This window comes from Alosa sapidissima, chromosome 7 (genome assembly GCF_018492685.1).
Source record: "Alosa sapidissima isolate fAloSap1 chromosome 7, fAloSap1.pri, whole genome shotgun sequence".
NCBI lineage: Eukaryota > Metazoa > Chordata > Actinopteri > Clupeiformes > Clupeidae > Alosa > Alosa sapidissima.
Window position 1 is genome coordinate 28,362,134 of NC_055963.1, and position 12,539 is coordinate 28,374,672.

The following is a 12,539-nucleotide window of genomic DNA, read 5'->3' on the forward strand; positions in this document are numbered from 1 at the left end:
CTGTGTGTGTGTGTGTTTGTGTATGTGTGTACGCATGTATGTGTGTATATGTGTGTGTGTCTGTGTACGTGTGTGCGTGCCTGTTTGAGTATGTCCCGAGGTCAGTGCCAGAGTAGTTTGACGCTGTTTGCGCAGAATGTCCAGAGTCTCTGGTGGCAGCGGCCGACTCATGCCTACTATAAATACAGCACCGGTCTAAGGAAGGAGAAATGTTAAAGAGCCAGAGACAGAGCCTGACCTTGAGATAAACACACAAAGTCCTAAGAAGCGTTCCAAACAGCGTTAAAATAAAACAGGGGGAGAGCCCTGCAACTCCGCACAGGCCTTAAATTCACATTCACTTTGGCAGAGTTGTCAATAATTATGGATGGTTCACTTTGGCAGAGTGGACACAGAGTGGACACAGAATGGGACAGTTTGAGGGCATAGCTCCAGTGGTGGATCAGTCGCATGTTTCCATTCATGTGCACTGGCAGGGCAGATGGAGGGAGGCATCAGACATCAGGCATCCAACAGGGCATGCTCAGATTGCTGTGGTGTCACACACAGCGCTGTTCCCTACATGCAGTTCTTCTTGACTTCTAAATGCTGAAAAGTGAGTAATCAACGAAGGCTTGTTGTTGTTGTTGTTGTTGTTGTTACCTGTCTGCCTTCACAGGGGGTGTGTTCAAAGCCTTTGCCGTGCTCCTGTTGGTCCACGTGGCGTCGGCCTGCCCCAAGGAGTGCACGTGTGACTCCCACGCCAAAGCGGTGGACTGCCGCGGCCAGGGCCTCTACGACATCCCGCGGCACCTGCAGGCCGACACGCTGGAGCTGCACCTGCAGGACAACCGCATCCGCGGCCTGGGCTCCATGGCGTTCCGCGAGACGCCGCAGCTGCGCGTGCTGGACCTCACCAACAACTCCATCACGTCGGTGTCGCCCAGCGCGCTCCTGGGCCTGCGCTCGCTGCGCCAGCTCAGCCTGGCGCACAACGGCGTGCGTGAGCTCGACCGGCGGCTGCTGGGCTCGGTGCGCAACCTCACGGCGCTGGACCTGTCGCACAACGCCATCGCGGGCTTGCCCGGCGCGCTGGCCGACAGCATGCGGCAGCTGCGGCACCTCTCGCTGCAGCACAACCGGCTGCAGAAGCTGGACCGCAGCCACCTGGAGGCGCTAGAGAGCTTGGAGGGGCTACAGCTGCGGGGGAACCCCTGGCGCTGTGACTGCCACATGATCGCGCTCAAGCTCTGGCTGGAGACCTTCCTCTTCAAGGGTAGGTGACTCAGAGAAAATGGACGGGGTCACTGGGGGATTGTGGGAAACGGGGCACTATTTGGATAACATGGAAAATTCAGATAATCTTGAAATGGACTTACAGTACACTGAGCTAACCTGCAAGTACACTGAGCTGTGTAAGCTCACTGAGCAAAAATAGTACACTAAGTGAAGCAATACTCATAGGAGAGGGTACAGGATCTGCAAAGTGTGTGGCACTTCAAAGTGAATTCAAAGTTTGGCACCGTTTTGTACAAGCTAAAAGATTCTGTTCCGATTAGTAGGGAAGTTTAGGGGAGTGCTTTTTGTGCAAGGTCAAAATTTGCTCCAATTAGCCTCTTTCAGTGGCTGGCTGTCTCCCTGGGAGATGCAGAGAGGGAAAAGAGTCCATGTCTGAGTTGAGCAGCACTGTTAGGCGTGAGCATGTGAGTTGGTTCTGCTGAATCTGTCTGGATGTGTGCAGGCTTCGGCCGTAGGTGGTATCAATCGATCGGTTTTGTCATGAGTGGGATGGTAGGCGCAACTTTGCCCAGCGGCCTCCAGACCGAACAACATGTTAAGAGGCACGAAAAGGGCAATATGAATATACAGTAATACCCGAGATCCCAAAACTTCTCATTCTATATAAAGATTAGTGATGCCACTCGGAAAGATGCAAGTGCTAAAAGATAGCTTGCTGCCAATCCCTGAGAGAGAGAGAGAGAGTGTGAAAGAGAGAAAGAGAGAGATAGATAGTGGAAAGGGAGGGAGATACAGAACTGGTTCTGGAGAGAATCTGAGACAGACTATGGGGTTTGTTTCTGACACCACCGGGGGCTGATCAGCCTCTAGAGAGGTTCTGAGATCCTCCTCTTCATGGCTTGGCACGGAGCCGCAGCAGAGACATGCGTGACGTGACCACACCGAGTGGGCTTGGATTACACAGGGGTCAGGGCTGGCGCTGCCGCTCCCGCTCCCGCTCCAGCTTTTTAAATAGACCCACTTCAAAGGCACAGGACATTGGACAAGCTGACGGGGCCAGTGGGGAAAGCCTGACAGCGTTGAAAGCTATGCACAAGCCAGAACTGATACCTAAGCACGCTAACACTGATACGTCAGTTATGGCTAGCAGTGTTTTTCTGTCATCCTTTGCTTGCTGAGATTTCCTCTTGGGCATGCACTGTTGGGGGTTCAGTGCTTTATCAGGACACAAGCAGGTTGCCATCACCTGATGGATATCACTGCAAATGTCAACAACACTTTATCATCACAGCAGGCTAAAAACCCACAGCATGTGCTAAAACATGACACAGGTATAAACCATTGAGGAGCAACAGAATATGGGCCAGCAGTCAACTTCTGTGTGTATTAGGGCACATAACTCACACACACACACACACACCAAAGTCAGCTAGCCTGAGTAAGGGCAGAATATCCATAAATTACAGTGTACTTTTTTACCATCACCATGATCAGCAATCAAGAATGAATGTTCAACGTGAATGATCTAAGCCCCCATCCATTGGACGAGAGGTTGCTGTTAAAAGCCTTTGTAGCCCTGAGGATGAGAGCACTGTCCTCCATTTGTGACAGGACACCACAGGACAGAATGCTGTTGGGCACCCCACGTTTTGTGCACCTGCTACGCCTCACGTTTTTGTAGAGGCGCCTTGAGTTGAATTGAATTGAAAAAAAAAAAGTTCAACTCCGAGCGAAAAAACGCCATTTGTGTTTTTATTAAAACATAAACATAGCAAACTGCCCCCTGTCTAATCTCGTCCTTAATCAGCTTCATTTCTCCATGTTACTGATCAGGCATCCTGGTCTGTGTTGCTTTTCCTTCCTTAGCATCAGCGCTAGCCTTTATATTGCTTAGTAGCACTGTGAAGTTGACCTGGTTTTTGATGGCACTGCTACAGCTCACCTCTGAGGGAAATGAGAGCCAAGATGGCGGGTGGGTGAGCACGAGAGGAGCGTGGCGTGATTGGCTGGATGTGGTGGGCACTGAGGTGTGAATGTCATCAGTCACGGCCACTCCAGAGGAGGACGAAGCCATTGCGGCTTAAAGTGAAAAAGTCCAATGCAGCTGCTCATAAAAAGAAATGCACAGAAATAAACATAGAAAAGAGGGTAGAGGGGAGTGAGAGGGGATATGCAAGGGGAAAAGAGAGAGAGAGAGAGAGAGAGAGAGAGAGAGAGAGAGAGAGAGAACAGCAAGAGAAAGAATATCCTGTCAGGCAGTGTAATGCAATTTGAAAATGCAGTGGCTTTGGTCCCAGCCCCCACAGCAAGAGAGGCGATCGGGATTAAAGCAGCTAAAAATGCTGTCCAATTAGCTGACGGAGGGGGGAGAGAGAGAAAGAGAGAGGAGAGAGAGAGAGAAGGAGAGAGAAAGAGAGAAAGGAGAGAGAGATGAGTGGTTGAAAGAAAGAAAGGGGGTAGAGGGGCTGCAGCATTATTAATATTATTTTTATCAGATGAGTAATATGAACGCTGTCACAGCTGTTCCTTCTAGAGACACAAACACACACACACATACACACACACACACACACACACACACACACACACAAACACACGCACACACACACACACACACACACACACACACACACACACACACACACACACACACACGCACGCACGCACACACACACACACACACACACACATTATACACTGCACAAGCCCTACAGTCAAATTCAACAGCACACTCTGACCCCATCATCATATGCAGATTAATTGAAATCCACAACAGGAATCTTAGATCAGCCATTTGCCTTAAGCAGATCTGAAGGGTAAAGGCCTCCCACAAAACAATGAGAGACAGACCAAAGTCAGCCAACTGCATGCGCTCATTGGCCCAATCTCCCAACGAGCCATCTTCATTCGTCTTCACAAGCGTATAAATAGACCTATTAGACAGGCACCAGAGCAAGCGTCCCATGGCTACATTAAATCGTTACCAGCAAACAGACCGTGAAGCATTCGGGGCTAAGAAATGCAACAATATGAAATTCATTAATTCAACAAATTAGCTGTGTAGGTTGTTGTAAGTGTGTGTGTGTATCTGTGTGTGTGTGAGTGAGTGTGTACACACATCGAAGAAAACACTAAAATCTCCCCTGCGACATTGGGGACCTCACTTGACGGACTTTTCCCAGCAGCGTCCTGCTTCGAGCGAGGAACACCGCTGCTCTTGCCTCACCACCATGCCACTGACCTCAATTCACAGCACAGGTCCTCGCCGTTTTGAAATTCAAATGGCACGTTTTTGAAACCATCCAGGCCAGTGCACGAAAAGAACACACGCGTAGAAGCAGATGGATAAAAGAGAGGACAAGGGAGGAGGTGAAAGGAGCGAACGACTGAATGACAGAGAGAGAGAGAGAGAGTAGGTGAGGAAATAGAGTAGGTGAGAAAATAGAAAAAAAATCCAGGAGAGAAAGAGAGAAAGAGAGGATGAAAAGCAAAAGAAAGAAAGACAAAAGAAAGAAAGGAAGACAAAGACAGAAAGAAAAGAAAAGAAAAGAAATGAGTGAAGATGAAATAAAGAAGTATTGTGACTGCTCTCCCGGCCTCATCACAATAAAAACTTGCCTTGATGAGCATACTCTCGGCGGGGTGCCTGACGTGACCTGTAGATGTTAACGTCTCGTTAGCTCTCCTCAGGTAATTGACATTTATTAGCATCAGAACGAGATCAGCGAGCTGCTAAACAGCTGCGTGTGTATCCGCTCCACTCAGGCCTAATTACAGAAGAGGAGGAGATCACACAGACATACACACACACACACACACACACACACACACACGGCTGGCTGGAACCTCCTGGTGCGGGAGCAGCTGGTGTGGTCTGCGTGTGGACCGCGGGCGGAGACAGAGGCTACCTGTCAGGTTCCTGTGTCTGACTGTGCATGCATTGACAGCCACTACAATACAATACAACACAAACAATGCAGCATGTGGCCCTCTGTGAAGTGTATTCCCTGCTCACGGTGCTCAGGTGTGAGGGCACTGCTGTGTTTATGGTTATGGTTGTGGTTCTGTCTGTGGCAGAGCAGAAACACCCTCCAAACAATGCACCTGAGATAGACTGCAAAACCACATGGAGTCTGACTGTGCACAGACTCATTGGGAACATATTACTGTTGAATATGCTTTAAAAACAATACAAATCAGTGTCAATGGAACTCATTTTCAACACCAGATAAAACACAATACTTTATTTTCACAAACTATTTTTACTAACATTTACTTATATTTTCCTATATTCAAATATTTAAAATATCTAAATTCTGCATACAGAATTACTTTCATAATGTGCTAATAACAATTCATGTTTCATGTATTTCTCTTTCCATCCGTGGACCAATCCTATACTGTAGGTGGTGTGGTAGACGAGGTCACCTGCACCCAGCCTGATGCCATGAAAGACAAGGACCTACAGCAGGTCCCATACGAGCTCTTCCACTCCTGCATGGCCACCAGCTACCACTACCTGTTCGCCAACCTGCGCCACCTCGAGTCAGAGCACCGGCACCGCGATGACCACCTGCACCTGCCGGAGCTCGGGGGTGGTGGAGGAGAGGGGGGTGGCAGCTCGCTACCCGAGTGTGAGCCCAAGCAGCGGCCGCGTCCGGTCAACCTGCGGCACGCCATCGCCACGGTGGTGATTACCGGCGTGGTGTGCGGCATCGTGTGCCTGATGATGCTAGCGGCGGCCGTTTACGGCTGCGCCTACGCGGCCATCATGGCGCGCTACCAGCGCGACCTGAAGAAAGCCGAGGAGCGGGCAGCGGCCGCCGCCGTGTCCCTGCCCGACAAGGAGAAGGAGAAGACGGGCACGGCCGACGAGAAGGAACCGCTGGAGAATACCATAGCCTGAGCGAGAGTGCGCGTGTGTGCGTGGGCACGCATGTAATGTCGTAACACAAAGGCGGTGGGATGTGACTGGAGTCCTGTGAGCAGACGATGCAAAGACGCTGACACAAATGTAAGACCTGTTGCCATCAAGCACACACACACACACACACACACACACACACACACACACACACACACACACACACACACACACAATATTCACACATTTACTTCTTTATTTGTGTCCACAATTCAGAATTAATATATATATATATTATACAGGACATACATTTGAAAGGTGCAAACATTGTTCAGACATGATTCAATCATATGACTCTGTTGACAATAATAAAACAAGAGTGCAGCAGATGTTATGGGTACATACTGTACGACACCTTCTTCTCCAAATGTGGCTACTTGGTTACTTCCAATAATGGATGAAACACACACACACACACACACACACAGGCAGAACATGACCAAAATAACCTGCACACACACAGAAATACACACATGTACATTTTGAACTTATACCTTTTCCACTGGATATGCCAACAAAAGCACACACACACTTCCTAATTATACATATATAAGAACTCTGAAAACTCCAGACACAACAGAGCCAAGTACAACACACACACAAACACACACACACAGCATCAAGGCACTCACCCATGCCTGCATTTTTTTAGACTGCAGATAGGACTGGACTTGGTGCTGAGCAGTCTGGCAACTAACCAAACCTTGCACACACACTTCGCCCCTTTGCTCCTCGTCTTTGCCCCTTTAATACATACAGTGCAGGCCTCTGGCGGATTCCCGGGATGCTGGGACATGTGGACCCTCACTGGACTGGAGTTTGAAAATGTGAAATGGATTTTGACATATATGCTGTGTGCGGTGTCGGCCAAAGATACGTAGAAAACATATCAGTGACTTCCATGACGACAGACCCAAAACGATGAACCCGTTCACTTTTAAAGCACAAAAGGCATTATGTACATATCTGCCGTGGTAGTGGTCAGATTGTTTTTATTTTGTTTCCTTCTCTTTTTTTGCTGGTTGTTTGAGTGTCATTTATTAGTCAAGTGGACTTTTTTTTATTGTGTGTGTAAAATGGGCCTATCAGGGTTTGACTGGGAAAGTAGGCAGCTGCTAACTGTGCATATCTTGTATTCCTGTGTGTCATAAGCAGGGGTGTGTATATTTTAGGTTTCTATAAGGTGTGTCTATCTGGGATAGCCTAAGCCTCAGAGGTCAGTGATGTGTATGATTGGGGTACACTGGAAGACCGAGTGTGGGCATTTCTTCGTGTTTGCATTTGGGAGGATCTGTGTGTTTGCATTTGTCTGCATCTCTATGTGTGTTTGTGTACAAATGTATGTGATCGTGTGTGTGTGTGTGTGAGAGAGAGAGAGCATGTGTGTGTGTGTGCCGTGTGTTGTGTGCGTGTTAACTGTGTGTAAATGAGTATATCATTTGTCGTTTGTTCCTGTTCGTTCGCAACCGAGTAGAGCAACTGTTTTAGCAATAACATCTTTAGTCTATGACTTTCCGCAAAAGACTAACACTGTCTCGTTAAGCAATACTGGGTACTGAGAATTAAATGGGACAGAATGGGAAGAAATCTTATTTGGATTTTTTTAGTGTGGAATTTCTGCCCATGCCTTGGTTTGACTTGACCACAGACAGTAAACAGGACCTGCCCACAAATTTAGAGTGCTGGTGGATATTTGGCTCTTCCATCGTGACTTGTGCCAAGCTTTCTCTCGATTACATGCTAATGCTTTCAAACGAGCCAAAAACAAAGATGGCTGACAAAGTTGTGAAATTGGGCACATTGCTAAATAGGATCAAAAGCAGGGAATAAATCAACCTACACACACACACACACACACACACAGAGAGAGAGACTTTTATGCAAAAAGTGAAATAGTGTGAAGGACACAGGGCTAGTTCTGTCATGATGGACGGCAGCTTTATCCATCTTACATAACGGAGGAAGAGAAAAAACCCAGTGACGGATTATAGAGAGAAAAAATGAACAGAGCAGAGGAGGAGAGACTAGAGGAGAGGAGAGGAGAGGAGAGGGAAGGAGGAGAGAGAATAGAGGAGAGGAGAGCAGAGGAGAGAGGAGGAAAGGAGAGGGAATAGGAGGAGAGAGGAAGAAAGGAGAGGAGAAGAGGAGAGGAGAGGAGAGAGGAGAGGAGAGGAGAGAGGAGAGGAGAGGAGAGAGGAGAGTAGAGGGAGGACGCTTTCTGCGTACGTGTACTGAGGCTGTTTCTGACCCTTACACCACATACTCACACACACACACAAACGGATCTGGCTGTTATATTTTTATCACAAACACACATCAGGGACTTACCCCTCAGGGGATCACACAGCCCTTTTTTTTCCACACAGACACACACACACACACACATATACACATAGAGGCACACACACGCACACACACATGCACGCGCACACGCATACCGTGTTGCCTACCCTCAGACACATCCCGCGTCAGATACCCTGTTTTCAGCCACACACTGGACAGTGTGAGCTCCAAACAGCCTGCAACCAGCGCTGCTCACACCACAGATCGGCTGTCTGTCCATCCATCCTTCACTCGCAAACACACACAGCCATACTCACACATAGTCACACACATACACACACACACACACACACACACACACACACGTCCCCCTAGCCCAGGGCATGTGATGTCATAGAGCTGTCTGGTTAGGTTAGTGCTGAGAAACACACACACACACACACACACACACACACACACACCACACACACACACACACACACACACACACACCCTCAGTGAGGCAAAGCCTTCTGACCAGCCTATGCAAAAGCCCCAGCCCCCATTACATGGTCAGCACTACCACCACAGACAAACACAGACCACCATTACACTAAACACAACACAAAATGGGCTGAGCAAGGGGAAAGCACTGCATGGATGGCACGCAGTGACGAGTGCATCTAAATTGCACCGATTGTGAACTGCACAAGGATCGCGTCGGCAGCTTCACAATTGTGCAAATTACGAGCGCATCGCGAAAAGATGGAAAAAGGTGTTTCTATGCAAATGCTTCATTGGCAATGTTCTAAATCCAGCGAGAGCTCAGCTGCAGTGGTCTTTCTTTCCAAATGTGAGGTAGTCAGGGTAATGTTCTTGTGCAAAGAGCTGCAAGCCACTGTGTGGGTGTCAGCTACGTCTGGTGGGATGGAAAAAAAAAAAAAACACCACGTGTGGGCGATAGCTCTACTCTTAGTACCGAAAAAAATGTCGTTCATGTTCTGTTTGTTGATGTATCATCAGATATCCACTTGAATAATTGAGAATAAATTCATGGAGGAGAGCTTTACTGTGAGTAGAGTGAAGAGATTTTTGTTAAGGTAGTGTGTGTGTGTGTTTTATTTTTATCTTCCCATGCCTGAATGTATGTATATGTAGGCTGTGTGCAAGTATCTTATGTGTCTTATGCATCGACTGCTGCCATGGCACTGTCAAGAGGTATCCATCACCTCATAGTGTGTGTACAGTATGTGTGTGTGTGTGTGTGTTTGTGTATGTGTGTGTGAGTGTGCGTGCATGCATGTGTACATGCACGTGCATCTGTGTGTGTGTGTGTGTGTGTGTGTGTGTGTGTCTGTTTATAGGCATCTCACCAGGTGTGTATGTAGGCACTATGATGATCAAAGTGAGGCTGTGTGCATTCACATGCATGTTCTGCCCCAGAGGAAAGCATCCACCTTCACATACATGCGGTTTCTCATGTGAATACATGCAGGTGAGAACAGCTATTTGGACCAACTCTTCTGTTTCTCCCTCCACAATGCTGACTCACTCACTCACTCAGACAGACAGACACACATGCACACATGCAAACACACATGCGCACACACATTGCATATGATTCAAGATATTTTCAATTCATATTATTTCTATGTTTACATATTTTATCTGTTCATCTGGAGTTAAGGAAATCCACGCACCATACACACACACACACACACACACACACACCACACACACACACACACACACACACACACACACACACAACACACTCAAAGGGACAACTGCTGATGCAGTGGTAGTAATGAGCACTATAATAACAAGCTTTGCAATTGGAGCACAGCTGTCAGCTCTGCTTTAAGGCTGCAGAGTGCACGCCATCTCTCTCTCTCTCTCCCTTTCTTTCTCTCTTTCTTGCCCCTTGCTCGTTTTCTCTCTCACACAAGCACTAATCCCCCCCCCCCCCCCCCCCCCCCCCCACACACACACACACACATACATACACCAAACAAACAAATACACACACACAAAAATACTCTCACAAAGTGAGCTGTAGGCATTCACAGCCTGGGTTACCTCAAGGACTTAAATAACCTTCAGGGTGTTTAAAAACAACTGAGTGATTCCACCATGTGGTAAGACATGCTCGAGGAAGTCAAGAATGAAAATAACCAGCAGTGTACCCAGGCACTGACTCTTTTTCAGCATCTCACTTCAGTTTTATTGTACTGAGCAGGGAGAGAGAAAAAGAGACAGACAGACAGACAGACTGAGAGAGAGAGAGAGAGAGAGAGAGAGGAGAGAGAGAGAGAAATGTGTGTGTGTGTGTGTGTGTGTGTGTGTGTGTGTGTGTTTGGGGGTTGGGGGTGGGGTGTGTGTGTGTGTGTGTGTGTGTGTGTGTGTGTGTGTGTGTGTGTGTGTGTGTGTGTGTGTGTGTGTGTGTGTGTAAGAGAGAGAGTGAGCGAGGTGAGAGTGTGTTTGTCCCTTATTTTTTCCCCACAGGGCACATATTTGAACACAGGAATTTGCCAAGTGAAATGAAACAGTGATCATGCCGAGAACAGTGAGCGGGTTGAATCCACACACAGCACAGTTTAATCGCAGTTTAATTGTGTTGTCCTCACACGGGCAACACAAATTCATCAAATATATTCCACACACAACTCGCACACACTACACGCAAGGCATTTATATTTACTATCCTGTTCCACACATTTTGCAAACACGCAACATACTGTTGCATCTCTTCAGAGCTCTCACTGACATCTTTTCACTATGGTCACACAAGCCATGCAAACAAATTCCTAACGAGCAGACTGTGTCTCCATTATTAGCAGCAGTCACAGAGGAGCTCGGTCCAAACTGTGGCCCTGTTCTCTTTCTCTCGTCTCCCCACTGACCACTGGGCCCTCTGCACACAGCACCACTGGCAAAGCGGGGCCAGCCCAGAGGCGTCTAATGATCGCCCAGTTTAAAGAGAGGGAAAGACACACAGAGAGAGAAAGTGTGTCAGAGAGAAAGAGAAAAGAGAGTGAAAAAGAGAGATGGAAAGAGAGAGAGAGAGAGAGAGAGAGGAGAGAGAGAGAGAGAGAGAGAGAGAGAGAGAGAGAGAGAGAGAGAGAGAGAGACGGACTGCAGAGACAACTGACCTCCCAACTTGCAAATGAACAAAAGAAAGGTGAAATCCTGGACATGTGTGGTGTGTGTGTGTGTTTTTGTTTGTTTGTATGTGTGTTTGTGTGAGTGTGTGTGTATGAGTGAGAGAGAGAGAGAGAGGAGAGAGCGGAGAGAGGAGAGCGAGGAGAGAGAGAGAGAGAGGAGAGAGAGAGAGATGGGCACGACCCCATGACATATCTTTGCATGGCTAATCGGGAGAGGGCTAGCGTGACCTGTCACTACTCTACTAAGTACTTTGTCTCGTGTACACTGGTCAACCCCTGCTCTACAGGAGGAGGAAATAAGGCCTTACCTGCAGCGATGGGGGACTTCCTCTCATCAGGAGTGGATGGCTGTGCTGGCCAACACCACACTCTTGTTTTCATTTCCTGGTACACGCACACACACGCACGCACACACACACGCACACACACATACGCACACACACATACGCACACACACCACACACACACACACACACACATACACAGGGTGAGAGAAAGAAGAAAATGTTTGATCATTTATTGCACCCACAGTAAAATTCTAACTGATCCCACTGCAACCCAGTGGAATGCCACCAACGCCACCCACCAACCCGCCAACACAGCAGAAGATCTACAGAAACTCTGAGGAGCCAACAGCAGGGTGGCACACACACACTGTGAACCAACCACCAACACAAACACTGCAACCCACAGAAAACCTCACCACTGAGCAACAGTGACACACTGGAGCCTACGATCTCTCGTGGCCATTAGGTCCTCATTAACATTACTGGTGAATGACACACACACACACACACACACACACAGTTAGTGTATTTATTAAATTGGCTCTTAATATAAGCAGGGGCTTTTTAAACTTGGGGAAAAGCAAATGTGTTCTATCAGTGCCATTACTGGGGGGGAGAGAGAGAGAGAGAGAGAGAGAGAGAGAGAGAGAGAGAGAGAGAGGAGAGAGAGAGAGAGAGGAGAGA

The 12,539-nt window shown here is 48.0% G+C and overlaps 2 protein-coding genes across 2 annotated transcripts in view; one reads left to right on the forward strand and one right to left on the reverse strand.

Annotated features, from left to right (window-relative positions):
* The window catches only part of LOC121713771 (leucine-rich repeat and transmembrane domain-containing protein 1), a 9,845-nt gene extending 1,679 nt beyond the window's left edge, over nucleotides 1-8,166 (forward strand). Inside the window, exons 2-3 of the mRNA XM_042098690.1 lie at nucleotides 659-1,255; nucleotides 5,625-8,166. Of these exons, the coding sequence (XP_041954624.1) occupies nucleotides 659-1,255; nucleotides 5,625-6,124 (1,097 nt within the window). The 3' untranslated portion in view covers nucleotides 6,125-8,166. The remainder of the gene's footprint in view (nucleotides 1-658; nucleotides 1,256-5,624) is intronic.
* Nucleotides 1-12,539, reverse strand: part of cacna2d3a (calcium channel, voltage-dependent, alpha 2/delta subunit 3a) — a 176,053-nt gene that overhangs the window by 38,645 nt on the left and 124,869 nt on the right. The window contains 2 exon segments of the mRNA XM_042098691.1: nucleotides 11,877-11,905; nucleotides 11,907-11,952. Coding sequence (XP_041954625.1) covers nucleotides 11,877-11,905; nucleotides 11,907-11,952 — 75 coding nt within the window.